Below are 22,375 nucleotides of genomic sequence, written 5' to 3' on the forward strand. Positions count from 1 at the left end.
AGCAGATGGGAAGGACCGGGAGGCGGGAAGATTTACAAAAGACACAAAGTAATAAGCTTTCCAGTACTGCCCAGCTGCTGTGTGCCGGAGGTCATGTCATCTTCCCAGTCTGACACCGAGCTCCCTGCAGCCTGACATTCTGTGGGACACACAGCAGCTGGGAAGGACTGGGAGGCGGGAAGATTTACAAAAGAAAAAAAAGTAATAAGCTTTCCAGTCCTGCTCAGCTGCTGTGTGCCGGAGGTCATGTCATCTTCCCAGTCTGACACCGAGCTCCTCGCAGCCTGACATTCTGTGGGACACACAGCAGCTGGGAAGGACTGGGAGGCGGGAAGATTTACAAAAGAAAAAAAAAGGAATAAGCTTTCCAGTCCTGCTCAGCTGCTGTGTGCCGGAGGCCATGTCATCTTCCCCGTCTGACACCAAGCTCCTCACAGCCTGACATTCTGTGGGACACACAGCAGCTGGGAAGGACAGGGAGGCGGGAAGATTTACAAAAGACAAAAAAGGAAATTACTGACTTGAATAAATAACTTTTGAATTTTTTTCTCCAGACTGAGTAGTAACCCTTTAACAAGAGTTTGTTATATAATGATCAGATGGATTAACTATTTCTGATCATTTTAACAAAACTATAACTCATCCTAGGAGCCGCAGCTTCTGTGTAACGAACTAGAACTGATCAATCTCCTCTCAGCAGAATCCAGAGAAATACTGAACTAAAGGAACTAATCTTTTGAACTAATCTTTTCAGTGAACTAGTTCATGGTGAATTAATCACCAAAATGAACTAGATTTCCCATCACTACAGCCTTGGCGCGTTCCCGTCTCCTTCCGGTTTCCTCAACGGAAGTTCCTTCCGGTCATGTGACCCACTGGCCGCGTCATCAGGTGGTGACTCCAGCACTTCCTTGCACATACGCAGGACCGGACACCTGTAAGCCAGCACTGGAGCATGGCGTGACAGCTGCGCCCCCCCTGCACACCCTGAAAAACTCTCGGCCCAGCGGTGGCAGTTTCAGGACACCACACCAGCAGAGGCATCCCCGCTGCCTGTACCAGTCTGGCCAGGCCTGGACTCCAATCTTCAGTCTTCTATTCTTGAGATACATACTGTACCCACAACTGAAGGTTCCACATCAAGGACAGGAAACCAACTGATGTGATGGAGAGGTATCATCCTTTTTTATATGCAGGTTTCCTGTCCTTGAAGGGCAGATCCCCACTTTCCATGGTGCTGTCATGGGGGAAGGAGAAAAAGCTTTTACATACACACAAAAATTGTAAAGCTCATTTTGAGTTTCTCAAAAGACAAGTGGGAGACTCCCCAAATGTATGCTCTGTTTGGTGACAAACCATCACAGCTCATCAAATCAAAAGCACCATCCCACAGTGAAACATGGTGGTTTCAGTATCATGTTGTGGGGATGCTTTTTGGCAGCAGGGACAAGGAAAATGGTCTGAGTTGAGGGGAAAATGTAATGTGCAAAAATACAGAGATATTCTTGAGCAAAATATGTTTCAGTCTGTCGTTGATTTGAGACTGGGATGGAGGATCACCTTAATAATAAATAATAATAATAATTTTTATTTATATAGCGCCAACATATTCCACAGCACTTTACAATTAAGCGGGGATATGTACAGATAATAAATTCAATACAAGTTAAGACAATTCAAACAGTGACATTAGGAGTGAGGTCCCTGCTCGCAAGCTTACAATCTACAAGGAAATGGGGGGACACAGTAGGTGAGAAGTGCTTGTTAATTCAGGTCTGGCAATTATAATAAATAGGGATTTTCATATAAAGCTGCATGATCCGGTCATCAGCCCGTGTGTTTAAGTGCAATAGACAAGTATCAAGTGCAGTTATCGTGTGCATGGAGGGTGTGGAGACAGATGAATAGTAGGGTGCAGATTCAGAATAATATTTGGAAGGAGGGAACAGGGCAAAGTTAGTTTGCTGAGTAGTTGATGTGGTAGGCTTGTTTGAAGAGATGGGTTTTCAAAGCGTGCTTGAATAGGTCAGGGCTAGGTATCAGTCTGATCGTCTGGGGAAGTGCATTCCAGAGAGCTGGAGCAACACGAGAGAAGTCTTGGAGACGGAGGTGCGAGGTTCGGATTACGGGGGATGTTAGTCTTAGGTCATTTGTAGTACGGAGGGCACGTGTAGGGTGATAGACAGAGATGAGAGAGGAGATATAAGGCGGTGCAGAACAGTGGAGAGCTTTGTGGGTGAGAGAAATGAGTTTATACTGGACCCTGTAGCGAATAGGTAGCCAGTGTAATGACTGGCACAAGATGGAGGCATCGGTGAAGCGGCTGGACAGAAATATGACCCTGGCTGCCGCGTTCAAGATGGATTGGAGAGGAGAAAGTTTGGTAAGAGGGAGACCGATCAGAAGAGAGTTGCAGTAGTCCAGACGAGAATGAATAAGAGCGACAGTAAGAGCCTTAGCAGTTTCAAAGGTGAGAAAAGGTCGGATTCTGGAGATGTTTTTAAGATGCAGGTGACAAGAGCAACTGAGTGAGCGGATGTAGGGAGTAAAGGAAAGTTCAGTGTCGAATATGACCCCAAGACAACAAGACAATGACCCAAAGCATACTGCTAAAGCACCACCCGAATTGTTTAAGAAGAAAAGTGTAAATGTTCTGGAGTGGCCTAGTGAAGCCAAGATCTTAATACAATGTGGTCAGACTTGAAGATTGCTGTTCACCAGAGGAAACCATCAAACTTGAAGGAGCTGGAGCAGTTTGCCTTAATAAATGCGCAATAATCCCAGTGGCAAGATGTGGAAAGCTCATTGAGACTTATCCAACGCGACTTGCAGCTGTAATTGTCGCAAAACGAGGCCCTTTCAAAATACTGAATTTTTGGGAGTGAATAGTTGTGAACACTGAAGTTTTCAGTTGTTTTGTTCTATTTGTTGTTTGCCTCACGAAAAAAGAGAACCAAATGTTCAGTTGTAGGCATGTTCTTTACATGAACTCATGAGAATGCCCCCCCTCAAAAAAACTGAAATTCCAGGTTGTGAGGTAGCAAAACAAAAAATGCCAAGAAGGGTGAAAAGCTTTGCAACATACTGTAGTAGGTCAGGGTACTGAAATGTGCTGCCATTTTACTCTGTCTTGCTAACAGCTTGTATTTATGTCTAAAAGTACATTAATTTTCACATAAATCTAGTTACGCTGAGCAGCATTGTGTGATACTCAGGTTACCTGACAAACGATTAAAGTAGTTCTACAATTAAAAATATATAAGTGCAGAACATATGCAAATTCAGAATATATTTGAAAAGAAGGAAAAGATTTATTAATTGTGAAGTAGCTGCTACAACATCACGTTATCATCCATTTCCAGGTTATCTGTCACCCGACGGCATCACCCTGAAGAGGAGCATACATAACCTTGTCCACATCTACATGGGGGGAACTATGTCACAGATTCCAATTTCCAGCAATGACCCATTCTTCATCTTACATCACGGCTTCATAGACAAGTGAGTGAAAAACAACTTTCTCTGAACATTCTATTCAAAGCAGACTCAAAGACATCTAAATGTGGAGAAAACAACATAACTACTACAGGTAATTGTAAGAACGCACATTACATCCACTAATACAGACCACAGACAGCACATTACATCCCCTAATACTGACCACAGACTACACATTACATCCACTAATACTGACCACAGACAGCACATTACATCCACTAATACTGACCACAGACTGCACATTACATCCACTAATACAGACCACAGACTGCACATTACATCCACTAATACTGACCACAGACTACACATTACATCCACTAATACAGACCACAGACTGCACATTACATCCACTAATACTGACCACAGACTACACATTACATCCACTAATACTGACCACAGACAACACATTACATCCACTAATACTGACCACAGAGTACACATTACATCCACTAATTCTGACCACAGACAGCACATTACATCCACTAATACTGACCACAGACAGCACATTACATCCACTAATACTGACCACAGACTGCACATTACATCCACTAATACTGACCACAGACTGCACATTACATCCACTAATACTGACCACAGACTGCACATTACATCCACTAATACTGACCACAGACTGCACATTACATCCACTAATACTGACCACAGACAGCACATTACATCCACTAATACTGACCACAGACAGCACATTACATCCACTAATACTGACCACAGACTGCACATTACATCCACTAATACTGACCACAGACTGCACATTACATCCACTAATACTGACCACAGACAGCACATTACATCCACTAATACAGACCACAGACAGCACATTACATCCACTAATACTGACCACAGACAGCACATTACATCCACTAATACTGACCACAGAGTACACATTACATCCACTAATTCTGACCACAGACAGCACATTACATCCACTAATACTGACCACAGAGTACACATTACATCCACTAATTCTGACCACAGACAGCACATTACATCCACTAATACTGACCACAGACAGCACATTACATCCACTAATACTGACCACAGACTGCACATTACATCCACTAATACTGACCACAGACTGCACATTACATCCACTAATACTGACCACAGACTGCACATTACATCCACTAATACTGACCACAGACAACACATTACATCCACTAATACTGACCACAGAGTACACATTACATCCACTAATTCTGACCACAGACAGCACATTACATCCACTAATACTGACCACAGACAGCACATTACATCCACTAATACTGACCACAGACTGCACATTACATCCACTAATACTGACCACAGACTGCACATTACATCCACTAATACTGACCACAGACTGCACATTACATCCACTAATACTGACCACAGACTGCACATTACATCCACTAATACTGACCACAGACAGCACATTACATCCACTAATACTGACCACAGACAGCACATTACATCCACTAATACTGACCACAGACTGCACATTACATCCACTAATACTGACCACAGACTGCACATTACATCCACTAATACTGACCACAGACTGCACATTACATCCACTAATACAGACCACAGACAGCACATTACATCCACTAATACTGACCACAGACAGCACATTACATCCACTAATACTGACCACAGACTGCACATTACATCCACTAATACTGACCACAGACAGCACATTACATCCACTAATACTGACCACAGACAGCACATTACATCCACTAATACTGACCACAGACTGCACATTACATCCACTAATACTGACCACAGACTGCACATTACATCCACTAATACTGACCACAGACAGCACATTACATCCACTAATACTGACCACAGACAGCACATTACATCCACTAATACTGACCACAGACTGCACATTACATCCACTAATACTGACCACAGACTGCACATTACATCCACTAATACTGACCACAGACTGCACATTACATCCACTAATACTGACCACAGACAGCACATTACATCCACTAATACTGACCACAGACAGCACATTACATCCACTAATACTGACCACAGACTGCACATTACATCCACTAATACTGACCACAGACAGCACATTACATCCACTAATACTGACCACAGACTGCACATTACATCCACTAATACTGACCACAGACTGCACATTACATCCACTAATACTGACCACAGACAGCACATTACATCCACTAATACTGACCACAGACAGCACATTACATCCACTAATACTGACCACAGACTGCACATTACATCCACTAATACTGACCACAGACAGCACATTACATCCACTAATACTGACCACAGACAGCACATTACATCCACTAATACTGACCACAGACTGCACATTACATCCACTAATACTGACCACAGACAGCACATTACATCCACTAATACTGACCACAGACAGCACATTACATCCACTAATACTGACCACAGACAGCACATTACATCCACTAATACTGACCACAGACAGCACATTACATCCATTAATACTGACCACAGACAGCACATTACATCCACTAATACTGACCACAGACTGCACATTACATCCACTAATACTGACCACAGACAGCACATTACATCTACTAATACTGACCACAGACAGCACATTACATCCACTAATACTGACCACAGACAGCACATTACATCCACTAATACTGACCACAGACTGCACATTACATCCACTAATACTGACCACAGACTGCACATTACATCCACTAATACTGACCACAGACTACACATTACATCCACTAATACTGACCACAGACAGCACATTACATCTACTAATACTGACCACAGACAGCACATTACATCCACTAATACTGACCACAGACAGCACATTACATCCACTAATACTGACCACAGACTGCACATTACATCCACTAATACTGACCACAGACTGCACATTACATCCACTAATACTGACCACAGACTACACATTACATCCACTAATACTGACCACAGACAGCACATTACATCTACTAATACTGACCACAGACAACACATTACATCCACTAATACTGACCACAGACAGCACATTACATCCACTAATACTGACCACAGACTGCACATTACATCCACTAATACTGACCACAGACTGCACATTACATCCACTAATACTGACCACAGACTGCACATTACATCCACTAATACTGACCACAGACAGCACATTACATCCACTAATACTGACCACAGACTGCACATTACATCCACTAATACTGACCACAGACTGCACATTACATCCACTAATACTGACCACAGACAGCACATTACATCCACTAATACTGACCACAGAGTACACATTACATCCACTAATACTGACCACAGACTGCACATTACATCCACTAATACTGACCACAGACAGCACATTACATCCACTAATACTGACCACAGACAGCACATTACATCCACTAATACTGACCACAGACAGCACATTACATCCACTAATACTGACCAGACTGCACATTACATCCACTAATACTGACCACAGACTGCACATTACATCCACTAATACTGACCACAGACTGCACATTACATCCACTAATACTGACCACAGACTGCACATTACATCCACTAATACTGACCACAGAGTACACATTACATCCACTAATACTGACCACAGACTACACATTACATCCACTAATACTGACCACAGACAGCACATTACATCCACTAATACAGACCACAGACTACACATTACATCCACTAATACTGACCACAGACTACACATTACATCCACTAATACTGACCACAGAGTACACATTACATCCACTAATACTGACCACAGACAGCACATTACATCCACTAATACAGACCACAGACTGCACATTACATCCACTAATACTGACCACAGACTACACATTACATCCACTAATACTGACCACAGACTACACATTACATCCACTAATACTGACCACAGACTGCACATTACATCCACTAATACTGACCACAGACTGCACATTACATCCACTAATACTGACCACAGACTGCACATTACATCCACTAATACTGACCACAGAGTACACATTACATCCACTAATACTGACCACAGACTACACATTACATCCACTAATACTGACCACAGACAGCACATTACATCCACTAATACAGACCACAGACTGCACATTACATCCACTAATACTGACCACAGACTACACATTACATCCACTAATACTGACCACAGAGTACACATTACATCCACTAATACTGACCACAGACAGCACATTACATCCACTAATACAGACCACAGACTACACATTACATCCACTAATACTGACCACAGACTACACATTACATCCACTAATACTGACCACAGACTACACATTACATCCACTAATACAGACCACAGACAGCACATTACATCCACTAATACAGACCACAGACTGCACATTACATCCACTAATACTGACCACAGACAGCACATTACATCCACTAATACTGACCACAGACTGCACATTACATCCACTAATACTGACCACAGACAGCACATTACATCCACTAATACTGACCACAGACAGCACATTACATCCACTAATACTCACCACAGACAGCACATTACATCCACTAATACTGACCACAGACAGCACATTACATCCACTAATACTGACCACAGACAGCACATTACATCCACTAATACTGACCACAGAGTACACATTACATCCACTAATACTGACCACAGACAGCACATTACATCCACTAATACTGACCACAGACAGCACATTACATCCACTAATACTGACCACAGAGTACACATTACATCCACTAATACTGACCACAGACAGCACATTACATCCACTAATACTCACCACAGACAGCACATTACATCCACTAATACTGACCACAGACAGCACATTACATCCACTAATACTGACCACAGACAGCACATTACATCCACTAATACTGACCACAGACTGCACATTACATCCACTAATACTGACCACAGACAGCACATTACATCCACTAATACTGACCACAGACTGCACATTACATCCACTAATACTGACCACAGACAGCACATTACATCCACTATTACTGACCACAGACAGCACATAACATCCACTAACACTGACCACAGACAGCACATTACATCCACTAATACTGACCACAGACAGCACATTACATCCACTAATACTGACCACAGACTGCACATTACATCCACTAATACTGACCACAGACTACACATTACATCCACTAATACTGACCACAGACTGCACATTACATCCACTAATACAGACCACAGACTGCACATTACATCCACTAATACTGACCACAGACTGCACATTACATCCACTAATACTGACCACAGACTGCACATTACATCCACTAATACAGACCACAGACTGCACATTACATCCACTAATACTGACCACAGACAGCACATTACATCCACTAACACTGACCACAGACTACACATTACATCCACTAATACTGACCACAGACTACACATTACATCCACTAATACTGACCACAGACTGCACATTACATCCACTAATACAGACCACAGACTGCACATTACATCCACTAATACTGACCACAGACTACACATTACATCCACTAATACAGACCACAGACTGCATATTACATCCACTAATACTGACCACAGACTGCACATTACATCCACTAATACTGACCACAGACTGCACATTACATCCACTAATACAGACCACAGACTGCATATTACATCCACTAATACTGACCACAGACTGCACATTACATCCACTAATACTGACCACAGACTGCACATTACATCCACTAATACTGACCACAGACTGCACATTACATCCACTAATACTGACCACAGACTGCACATTACATCCACTAATACTGACCACAGACTGCACATTACATCCACTAATACTGACCACAGACTGCACATTACATCCACTAATACTGACCACAGACTGCACATTACATCCACTAATACTGACCACAGACTGCACATTACATCCACTAATACTGACCACAGACTGCACATTACATCCACTAATACTGACCACAGACTGCACATTACATCCACTAATACTGACCACAGACTGCACATTACATCCACTAATACTGACCACAGACTGCACATTACATCCACTAATACTGACCACAGACTGCACATTACATCCACTAATACTGACCACAGACTGCACATTACATCCACTAATACTGACCACAGACTACACATTACATCCACTAATACTGACCACAGACAGCACATTACATCCACTAATACTGACCACAGACTGCACATTACATCCACTAATACTGACCACAGACAGCACATTACATCCACTAATACTGACCACAGACAGCACATTACATCCACTAATACTGACCACAGACTGCACATTACATCCACTAATACTGACCACAGACAGCACATTACATCCACTAATACTGACCACAGACTGCACATTACATCCACTAATACTGACCACAGACAGCACATTACATCCACTAATACTGACCACAGACAGCACATTACATCTACTAATACTGACCACAGACTCCACATTACATCCACTAATACTGACCACAGACAGCACATTACATCCACTAATACAGACCACAGACTGCACATTACATCCACTAATACTGACCACAGACTGCACATTACATCCACTAATACTGACCACAGACAGCACATTACATCTACTAATACTGACCACAGACTCCACATTACATCCACTAATACTGACCACAGACTCCACATTACATCCACTAATACTGACCACAGACTGCACATTACATCCACTAATACTGACCACAGACTGCACATTACATCCACTAATACTGACCACAGACAGCACATTACATCCACTAATACTGACCACAGACAGCACATTACATCCACTAATACTGACCACAGACAGCACATTACATCCACTAATACTGACCACAGACAGCACATTACATCCACTAATACTGACCACAGACAGCACATTACATCCACTAATACTGACCACAGACAGCACATTACATCCACTAATACTGACCACAGACTGCACATTACATCCACTAATACTGACCACAGACTGCACATTACATCCACTAATACTGACCACAGAGTACACATTACATCCACTAATACTGACCACAGAGTACACATTACATCCACTAATACTGACCACAGACTACACATTACATCCACTAATACTGACCACAGACTGCACATTACATCCACTAATACTGACCACAGACTGCACATTACATCCACTAATACTGACCACAGACTGCACATTACATCCACTAATACTGACCACAGACAGCACATTACATCCACTAATACAGACCACAGACTGCACATTACATCCACTAATACTGACCACAGACTGCACATTACATCCACTAATACTGACCACAGACAGCACATTACATCCACTAATACAGACCACAGACTGCACATTACATCCACTAATACTGACCACAGACTGCACATTACATCCACTAATACTGACCACAGACTGCACATTACATCCACTAATACTGACCACAGACTGCACATTACATCCACTAATACTGACCACAGAGAGCACATTACATCCACTAATACTGACCACAGACTGCACATTACATCCACTAATACTGACCACAGACTGCACATTACATCCACTAATACAGACCACAGACTGCACATTACATCCACTAATACTGACCACAGACAGCACATTACATCCACTAATACTGACCACAGACTGCACATTACATCCACTAATACTGACCACAGACTGCACATTACATCCACTAATACTGACCACAGACTACACATTACATCCACTAATACTGACCACAGACAGCACATTACATCCACTAATACTGACCACAGACTGCACATTACATCCACTAATACTGACCACAGAGAGCACATTACATCCACTAATACTGACCACAGACAGCACATTACATCCACTAATACTGACCACAGACTGCACATTACATCCACTAATACAGACCACAGACTGCACATTACATCCACTAATACTGACCACAGACAGCACATTACATCCACTAATACTGACCACAGACAGCACATTACATCCACTAATACTGACCACAGACAGCACATTACATCCACTAATACTGACCACAGACTGCACATTACATCCACTAATACTGACCACAGACTGCACATTACATCCACTAATACTGACCACAGACAGCACATTACATCCACTAATACTGACCACAGACAGCACATTACATCCACTAATACTGACCACAGACTGCACATTACATCCACTAATACTGACCACAGAGTACACATTACATCCACTAATACAGACCACAGACTGCACATTACATCCACTAATACTGACCACAGACAGCACATTACATCCACTAATACTGACCACAGACAGCACATTACATCCACTAATACTGACCACAGACAGCACATTACATCCACTAATACTGACCACAGACTGCACATTACATCCACTAATACTGACCACAGAGTACACATTACATCCACTAATACTGACCACAGACTACACATTACATCCACTAATACTGACCACAGACTGCACATTACATCCACTAATACTGACCACAGACTGCACATTACATCCACTAATACTGACCACAGACTGCACATTACATCCACTAATACTGACCACAGACTGCACATTACATCCACTAATACTGACCACAGACTGCACATTACATCCACTAATACAGACCACAGACTGCACATTACATCCACTAATACTGACCACAGACTGCACATTACATCCACTAATACTGACCACAGACTGCACATTACATCCACTAATACTGACCACAGACAGCACATTACATCTACTAATACTGACCACAGACTGCACATTACTTCCACTTACCTGGATGGTGGGGCACCACACCTTAGGAGCAGGTGCAGTACCTCTGTGGCGACTGAGCCTCAGGGGCGCCACAGCTACATTTAAAACATAGCGGAACCAGAGCTGCCACAAATCCAAAAATAATAATAATAATAATAATTTTTATTTATATAGCGCCAACATATTCCGCAGCACTTTACAATTAAGCGGGGACATGTACAGACAATAAATTCAATACAAGTTAAGACAATTCAAACAGTGACATTAGGAGTGAGGTCCCTGCTCGCAAGCTTACAATCTACAAGGAAATGGGGGGACACAGTAGGTGAAAAATGCTTGTTAATTCAGGTCTGGCAATTATAATAGGGAATTTCATATAAAGCTGCATGATCCGGTCATCAGCCCGTGTGTTTAAGTGCAATAGACAAGTATCAAGAGCAGTTATCATGTGCATGAAGGGTGTGGAGACAGATGAATAGTAGGGTGCAGATTCAGAATAATATTTGGAAGGAGGGAACAGGGCAAAGTTAGCTTGCTGGGTAGTTGATGTGGTAGGCTTGTTTGAAGAGATGGGTTTTCAAAGCGCGCTTGAATAGGTCAGGGCTAGGTATCAGTCTGATCGCCTGGGGAAGTGCATTCCAGAGAGCTGGAGCAGCACGAGAGAAGTCTTGGAGGCGGAGGTGCGAGGTTCGGATTACGGGGGATGTTAGTCTTAGGTCATTTGTAGAACGGAGGGCACGTGTAGGGCGATAGACAGAGATGAGAGAGGAGATATAAGGCGGTGCAGAACAGTGGAGAGCTTTGTGGGTGAGAGAGATGAGTTTATACTGGACCCTGTAGCGAATAGGTAGCCAGTGTAATGACTGGCACAAGATGGAGGCATCGGTGAAGCGGCTGGACAGAAATATGACCCTGGCTGCCGCATTCAAGATGGATTGGAGAGGAGAAAGTTTGGTAAGAGGGAGACCGATCAGAAGAGAGTTGCAGTAGTCCAGGCGAGAATGAATAAGAGCGACAGTAAGAGTCTTAGCAGTTTCAAAGGTGAGAAAAGGTCGGATTCTGGAGATGTTTTTAAGATGCAGGTGACAAGAGCGACTGAGTGATCGGATGTACGGAGTAAAGGAAAGTTCAGTGTCGAATATGACCCCAAGACAGCGGGCATGCTGCTTGGGAGTTATGGTTGAACCCTCCAGGGTTATTTCGATGTTAGGTAGAGTGAGGTTAGTAGAGGGGAGAAACACAAGAAGTTCAGTTTTAGAGAGATTTAGTTTCAGATAGAGGGAGGACATGATGCTAGAGACAGCAGACAGACAATCCTTGGTATTTTGAATTAGGGTAGGGGTGATGTCAGGGGAAGAAGTGTATAATTGGGTGTCATCAGCATAGAGATGATACTGGAACCCAAATCTGCTGATTGTTTGTCCAATAGGGGCAGCGTATAAAGAGAAGAGGAGGGGGCCTAGGACTGAGCCCTGCGGGACCCCGATAGTAAGGGGATGAGAAGAGGAAGAGGAGCCGGAAAAAGATACAGTGAAGGAGCGGTCAGAGAGGTAGGAGGAGAACCAGGAGAGGGCTGTGTCCTTGAGGCCTATAGAGCGGAGCATAGTGAGGAGGAGCTGGTGATCCACAGTGTCAAATGCGGCAGAGAGATCCAGGAGAATCAGCAGGGAGCAATGACCTTTCGATTTAGCTGTTATTAAATCATTAGAGACTTTAGTGAGGGCAGTTTCAGTAGAGTGTAAAGAGCGGAAACCAGATTGTAGGGGGTCGAGAAGAGAGTTATCCGAGAGATAGCGGATTAGACGGGAGTGGACCAGGCGTTCCAGGAGTTTAGAGATGAAGGGAAGGTTAGAGACAGGTCTGTAGTTAGCAGTGCAGTTCTGGTCCAGGGATGGCTTTTTAAGTAAAGGGGTTATGATGGCATGTTTAAATAAGGAGGGAAATATACCTGAAGAAAGAGAGAGGTTAAATATTTTAGTCAGGTGAGTGGTGACCACTGGTGAGAGAGACTGCAGGAGCTGTGAAGGAATAGGGTCACTGTTGCAGGTTGTAGGCCGAGCAGAAGCGAGGAGCTTGGAAACTTCTTCTTCTGAAACAGGCTCAAAGATGTCTAGTCAAAAATGGATCGTGACTACTATGGCCACTGATGCGCGCCAGTGACTGAGCACTGTGGCCACTGATGCAAGCCAGAGACTAAGCACTGTGGCCACTGATGCATGCCAGTGACTGACTGATAGCTTTGAGTTTTTCTGGTTACTGTGTACTAAGCACTGATACTAACCAGGGACAGAGCAAAAAGAAGAATTTTTAGATGCTAGAAGGTACTTTTGAGAAGTGTTATCATTACTAACTATTATTTTTATTATTATTAGTCATTTTTATAGTGCCATTTATTCCATGGCGCTTTACATGTGAAAAAGGAGCATACATAGACAAGTACACTAAACATGAGCAATACAAGGCACATGCAAGTACAGAAGGAGAGAGGACCCTTTCCGTGAGGGCTCACAGTCTACAGGGGATGGGTGTGGATACACTAGGAGAGGGTAGAGCTAGTCGTGCGGTTCTGTAGACTGAAAAATGGCAAATGAGGTTTAACACAGAGAAGTGTAAGGTTCTGCACATGGGAAGGAGAAACAGATGCTACAATTACTTACTAAATGGGAAACTGCTGGGGAAATCAGACATGGAAAAAGACTTAGGCATCTTAGTCAATAAGAAGCTCAATTGGAGTGCCCAGTGTCAGGCAGCTGCCACCAAAGCAAATAGGGTCATGGGATGCATTAGAAGAGGTCTGGGGACACGAGATGAAAACATAATTATCCCTCTGTACAAATCACTCGTCAGACCACACTTGGAGTATTGTGTGCAATTTTGGACGCCGGTGCTCAAGAAAGACATTACTAAACTTGAAAGGGTTCAAAGGCGGGCTACTAAAATGATAAGTGGAATTGGTTCACTACAATACCCAGAAATGTTATCAAAATTAGGTCTATTTACTCTAGAAAAGAGAAGACTTAGGGGAGACCTAATATATATGTACAAGTATATCAGAGGGCAATACAGAGATCTCTCCAATGAACTGTTTGTACCAAGGACTGTGACAAGGACAAGGGGGCATTCTCTTCGTTTGGAGGAAAGACAATTTCTGCACCAGCATAGAAGAGGGTTCTTCACGGTAAGAGCAGTGAGGCTCTGGAATTCTCTTCCTGAGGAAGTGGTGATGGCCAACTCACTGTATGAATGTAAGAAAGGAATGGAGGCTTTTCTTGTGAGTAACAGTATAGAAGGTTACGAATAACAGAATATTATAGGTAGATGGTTGACCCAGCTTAGGGGAAGGAATTGTTTTCCCTATGGAGAATATTGGCTTCTACTCTGTGGGTTTTTTTTGCCTTCCCCAGGATCAACAATGCAGAACAGCTGCACTAAAAATATGCTGAACAAGATGGACATAAGGACTTCGTTCAGCCTTCAAAACTATGTTACTATGAGGATCACTGAAGGTTGTAGGCTTGTCGGAAGTGGTTGTTCTTCAGGTTCGTTTTGAATGTTTCCGTGTAGTCTGATGTGTTTGGGTAGAGAGTTACAGAGTGTGGATGAAGCACGGGAGAAGACTTATATGCTGTTGGGGGGACAAGAGATAAGAGGGGAGTAGAGAAAAAGATGTTGAGAGGATCGAGAGTTGTATGTAGGTAAGTACAGAGAGAACATGTCACAGATTTGTGGATGTGCTAGAGGGGAGGCCAGAGAGAAGAAGGCTGCAATAGTTGAGGCGGGAGATGATGAGGGCGTGCAAAATGATTTTTGCAGTTTCTTGGTCAAGGAATGTAAGGATCCAGGAAATGTTTTTGAGTTGAAGTTAGCAGGAGTCAAGGGCTTGTATTATGAACAGGTCACCGAGGAGGATGGCAGGAATAGGTTAGGCCACCAGGAAACCAGAAAGGTTGGTCACTTAGCGAATTGCAGACCCCTAATCCTAACAACACAACTAACAGTAGCGGTGGAGCGTACCTACGATGTCCTAGATGCCTGGACACAGCCGGAGAACTAACTAGGCCTAAAGCAAGAAAGGTGAAATAAAAACTGCCCCGGAGTAGAACCCCAAATAAATAGATAGCCACCAAACATATATTGTCGGTGAGACCAGATGAGGGACAAACACAGGTAGAAAATAGACTGAGCAAATGATGGGGCCCAAAGTCAGGGAGCACGCTGAACCCACACAGCAAAGCAGAAAGAGGCAAAACCAGATCAGAAACAAAGTGTTAGCAAATGAACAACTTAGCTGAAAAATGCAGGATCAGGCAGGAGACAGCAGACCTCAAGTTGCACAGGAAGAACTAATCACCAGCAACAATTGAGGGAAGCCTGTTCACTTAAATACTCCCAATCAGTAACCCCAGATTTCCAATCATCATCGTCAGGTGGCAGACCTCTGTCAGTCCAGTCAGCTCCACTACCCACAGTAACCACCAGAGGGAGCCCCGACTCAGAAGTAAGAGAATTCACAACATGCTTGGATATGTGGCTTGAGGGCAGAGTCGAGGGTCACCCCTAGGCACCGATCATGTGGGACTGAGGAAAGTGATCAGCCATTAATACTGATGGATAGTTCTGGTGGCGGGGTACAGTGAGATGGTTGAAAGATGAAATAGAGGTAGCAAATTGGTATATCATGAACAATAAAACATAACCTTTAATGATTCTTTAAAAACCATACATCAAATCAAAACAAACATGTGCCAAAGTGCAATTGTGCAGTGTTCTATTAAAAACAAACCGTTTTGTACTAAATAAGGTACCATATGGCCCTGGACATTAACGTATTTCTTGTCCAGGTGTTTCAAAACCTGGAATCTCCGACCATATGAGCCTTGTATATTTGTAATTGTGTGCCGACCAGGCCTTTATGTCATCAGAATTAATATTACTTAATAGACATATATCCAGCCCGTATATAAATTAGCACAGCATATGTACAGCATCGGTCAAATGCATAAGCATAAAATCACCTCATGAGCAAATTGTATCCATTTATGATACCACTATAGAAACTGAGACCGCTGTACTTATCTTTAAACGCTTCTATAAAGAACGGATGATCAGGTAAGGTCCATCTGAAAACCCAAAATCGTGACCCGATCTCCAGACTTGTCACCCAACGCGTTTCGTCGATGCCTGACTCATCAGGGGTATTGTGACACCTTCTTCTAGCGCCAGAAGGTGTCACAATACCCCTGATGAGTCAGGCATCGACGAAACGCGTTGGGTGACAAGTCTGGAGATCGGGTCACGATTTTGGGTTTTCAGATGGACCTTACCTGATCATCCGTTCTTTATAGAAGCGTTTAAAGATAAGTACAGCGGTCTCAGTTTCTATAGTGGTATCATAAATGGATACAATTTGCTCATGAGGTGATTTTATGCTTATGCATTTGACCGATGCTGTACATATGCTGTGCTAATTTATATACGGGCTGGATATATGTCTATTAAGTAATATTAATTCTGATGACATAAAGGCCTGGTCGGCACACAATTACAAATATACAAGGCTCATATGGTCGGAGATTCCAGGTTTTGAAACACCTGGACAAGAAATACGTTAATGTCCAGGGCCATATGGTACCTTATTTAGTACAAAACGGTTTGTTTTTAATAGAACACTGCACAATTGCACTTTGGCACATGTTTGTTTTGATTTGATGTATGGTTTTTAAAGAATCATTAAAGGTTATGTTTTATTGTTCATGATATACCAATTTGCTACCTCTAAATATCTGACATTGGTTTGAGACACCCCCGCTATATAATTTGAAAGATGAAATAGCAGACAGACATTGTGTGATTTTGGTCAGTAAGGAGGCAATGTCAGGTCGAGATAGGTAGATCTGCGTGTCATCGGCGTAGGGATGATATTACACACCGTGAGATTCTATGAGCTGTCCCAGGCCAAAGTTGTAGATGGAGAAGAGTAGGGGTCGTAGAACTGAGCCTTGAGGAACACCAAAAGACAGGGCTCGAGGTGAGGAGGTGGTGTGGGAGAGGGAGACACTGAATATTCGATCTGTTAGATATGATGAGATATGATGTCCCCGTAACAGTCTGGTTGTTTTTTTTAAAGTCTCTGCCCATAACCCCAAATAGGCCATTTGCACCACCGGCCATGCCCGCATCAGTAGGGGTAGCAAAACTACCAGCCTGACCACCACCAGCATGATCAGACACATGGCAGCAAAGCACACAACTATGTGGGCTGAACAGCAGGCTCCAGGAACAGTGTCTGCGGGTGACACCACTGCTTCTTCCACTGTTGTGCGTGCAAGTCAATCCCCTGTCCATGGTACATGCAAAGATGCCTCCTGCCCTGCACCTGTCATCGCACACAAACTTAACTACCACCATCAAGAAGCACATCAATGTCCTTGTCCAAGCGCAACGTTCAGTTGTCCATACCATAGTGCTTTGAACGCAAGTGGAAATACGCAGCCAAGGCACCACAGGCCACACTGCTAAATTCACACATTTCTTGACTGCTTGCGCTAGAAATATTGCCTTTTAGAGTGAGTATACTCCTTGCTTGGGTTTTCCTGAGCATGCTCGGGTGTCCTCCGAGTATTTTGGCGTGCTCGGAGATTTAGTTTTCATCGTCTTAGCTGCTTGATTTGCGACTTGCAGAAAGGCTGAATATATGTGGGAATTCCCTAACAAACAGGCATTCCACACATGTATTCAAGCTGTCTAACAGTCGCAAATCATGCAGATGAGATGACGAAAACGAAATCTCCGAGCACGCCAGAATACTTGGAGGACACCTGAGCATGCTCGGAAAAACCCGAGCAACGAGTATACTCGCACATCACTAGCTGGAAGCACTGCAGCACTGCCTCAGCCATGCGGGCAACAGGCTGTGCTGAATTTAATAAGCTTAGGTGACAAACCGCACAATACTGGAGAGTTGTGGACAGCTCTTAAAGAGCAGGCAGCTCTGTGACTGACACCGCTGAACCTACAGCCAGGCCTGGTCGTGTTTCACAATGGGCAGAACCTGGTCGCGGCTCTGAGGCGAGGCGAGCTCACACACGTACCATACCTGGCCCATGTGCTTAACCTCATTGTTCAACAGTTTCTGAAAGGCGACCCGGAGCTGCCGGATCTTCTTGGGAAAGCACGACGCCCTGCATGCCCATTTTAGATCATTGTATGTGCATTGGACTCATGTTGACCCTGCTACTTGGATCATTCATATTTTCATAGAACTCACCATTTCAAATCTTGTCCATTATCCTAGAAGCGACTAGGTCTATAGCCTCACCTGACATTGATGATGACCGTATTCTGCAGAATTGTCTCGTGGCCTGCACACTTTCACTAACCTGTGTATCATTGTTTTCCCATATTCTATATAGGATCTTTGAGACATGGATTACCAAATATAACGGATCCCCGGAGACTTACCCTGAGAACAGTGAGCTGGGTCAGGGCCCAAATGATTGCTGTACTCCATATTTTCCATGTTATAAGAACAAAGATCTTGTCCACAAGTCTATAGAGTTTGGATATGAATATTCCGATTTCCATTGGAAGCCGCCATTGAAGAGGAAAAATTATCAATAAGATGCTGAATTAATCATGAACTCATTTACAGGAATTGGAGAAACATTCTTACACCTTCATGTCTGTCATGAAGTGCTGCTCAGATCCAAGAGGGAGATTATTGCAGTTTATAGTGTCCATACAAGGAATGTGCAAATTTATCACAGCGACTCTACTTTAAGGAGAGCTTTAGTAAATCTTGCTACACTTTTTTTTACGCCTCATTCATGATTGTCTTACCTTAGCATCACCCCCTTTTTCCATAATTTTTCACAATAGGAAGGAGCCAAAAAAATTGTTTTATAAAACATCTAATGATCCTGGTACGAGGACAGTAAGGCAGTCTTTCTGGTGCATTTAGTTAGTAACCCGGAATGATCACAGTTAACTATGTGTATTCTGCGTCTATAAGAAATGTACGTATCATTTGTGGTGTCCAATAAAAAAGGGAAAATTCAATGTGGATTATTGTTTAATTAAAGGGCAGATCACAACTGCTTATTCCCATCATTCACATGTGCCAATCACAGCTGCTTGTCCCCAGAGCTCACATGTGCCGGTCACAACTGCTTGTCCCCAGAGCTCACAAGTGCCGATCACAACTGCTTGTCCCCAGAGCTCACATGTGCCGATCACAACTGCTTGTTCCCAGAGCTCACATGTGCCGATCACAACTGCTTGTCCCCAGAGCTCACATGTGCAGATCACAACTGCTTGTCCCCAGAGCTCACATGTGTCAATCACAACTGCTTGTCCCCAGAGCTCACATGTGCCAATCACAACTGCTTATTCCCATCATTCACATGTGCCAATCACAGCTGCTTGTCCCCAGAGCTCACATGTGCCGGTCACAACTGCTTGTCCCCAGAGCTCACAAGTGCCGATCACAACTGCTTGTCCCCAGAGCTCACATGTGCCGATCACAACTGCTTGTTCCCAGAGCTCACATGTGCCGATCACAACTGCTTGTCCCCAGAGCTCACATGTGTCAATCACAACTGCTTGTCCCCAGAGCTCACATGTGCCAATCACAACTGCTTGTTCCCAGAGCTCACATGTGCCGATCACAACTGCTTGTTCCCAGAGCTCACATGTGCCGATCACAACTGCTTGTCCCCAGAGCTCACATGTGTCAATCACAACTGCTTGTCCCCAGAGCTCACATGTGCCAATCACAACTGCTTGTCCCCAGAGCTCACATGTGTCGATCACAACTGCTTGTCCCCAGAGCTCACATGTGTCAATCACAACTGCTTGTCCCCAGAGCTCACATGTGTCAATCACAACTGCTTGTCCCCAGCATTCACATGTGCCAATTACAATGGCATTCCCAGCATTCACAAATACCGATAACAATAGCTTGTCCCCAGAGCTCACATGTGCCGATCACAACTACTTGTCCCCAGAGCTCACATGTGCCGATCACAACTGCTTGTCCCCAGAGCTCACATGTGCCAATCACAACTGCTTGTCCCCAGAGTTCACATGTGCCAATCTCTATTGCTTGTCCCCAGAGCTCACATGTGTCAATCACAACTGCTTGTCCCCAGCATTCACATGTGCCAATTACAATGGCATTCCCAGCATTCACAAATACCGATAACAACTGCTTGTCCCCAGAGCTCACATGTGCCGATCACAACTACTTGTCCCCAGAGCTCACATGTGCCGATCACAACTGCTTGTCCCCAGAGCTCACATGTGCCAATCACAACTGCTTGTCCCCAGAGTTCACATGTGCCAATCTCTATTGCTTGTCCCCAGAGCTCACATGTGTCAATCACAACTGCTTGTCCCCAGCATTCACATGTGCCAATTACAATGGCATTCCCAGCATTCACAAATACCGATAACAATAGCTTGTCCCCAGAGCTCACATGTGCCGATCACAACTACTTGTCCCCAGAGCTCACATGTGCCGATCACAACTGCTTGTCCCCAGAGCTCACATGTGCCAATCACAACTGCTTGTCCCCAGAGTTCACATGTGCCAATCTCTATTGCTTGTCCCCAGAGCTCACATGTGTCAATCACAACTGCTTGTCCCCAGCATTCACATGTGCCAATTACAATGGCATTCCCAGCATTCACAAATACCGATAACAACTGCTTGTCCCCAGAGCTCACATGTGCCGATCACAACTACTTGTCCCCAGAGCTCACATGTGCCGATCACAACTGCTTGTCCCCAGAGCTCACATGTGCCAATCACAACTGCTTGTCCCCAGAGTTCACATGTGCCAATCTCTATTGCTTGTCCCCAGAGCTCACATGTGTCAATCACAACTGCTTGTCCCCAGCATTCACATGTGCCAATTACAATGGCATTCCCAGCATTCACAAATACCGATAACAATAGCTTGTCCCCAGAGCTCACATGTGCCGATCACAACTACTTGTCCCCAGAGCTCACATGTGCCGATCACAACTGCTTGTCCCCAGAGCTCACAAGTGCCAATCACAAC

At 43.9% G+C, this 22,375-nt stretch overlaps 1 protein-coding gene across 1 annotated transcript in view; it reads left to right on the forward strand.

Annotated features, from left to right (window-relative positions):
• Positions 1-20,359, forward strand: part of LOC141073709 (tyrosinase-like) — a 175,693-nt gene extending 155,334 nt beyond the window's left edge. The window contains exons 3-4 of the mRNA XM_073561070.1: positions 3,363-3,501; positions 19,724-20,359. Coding sequence (XP_073417171.1) covers positions 3,363-3,501; positions 19,724-19,931 — 347 coding nt within the window. The 3' untranslated portion in view covers positions 19,932-20,359. The remainder of the gene's footprint in view (positions 1-3,362; positions 3,502-19,723) is intronic.
• Positions 20,360-22,375: the final 2,016 nt, after the last annotated feature.

Source organism: Dendrobates tinctorius, unplaced genomic scaffold (assembly GCF_039654945.1).
Source record: "Dendrobates tinctorius isolate UK_male_01 unplaced genomic scaffold, ASM3965494v1 ptg000313l, whole genome shotgun sequence".
In the NCBI taxonomy this organism is placed as follows: domain Eukaryota; kingdom Metazoa; phylum Chordata; class Amphibia; order Anura; family Dendrobatidae; genus Dendrobates; species Dendrobates tinctorius.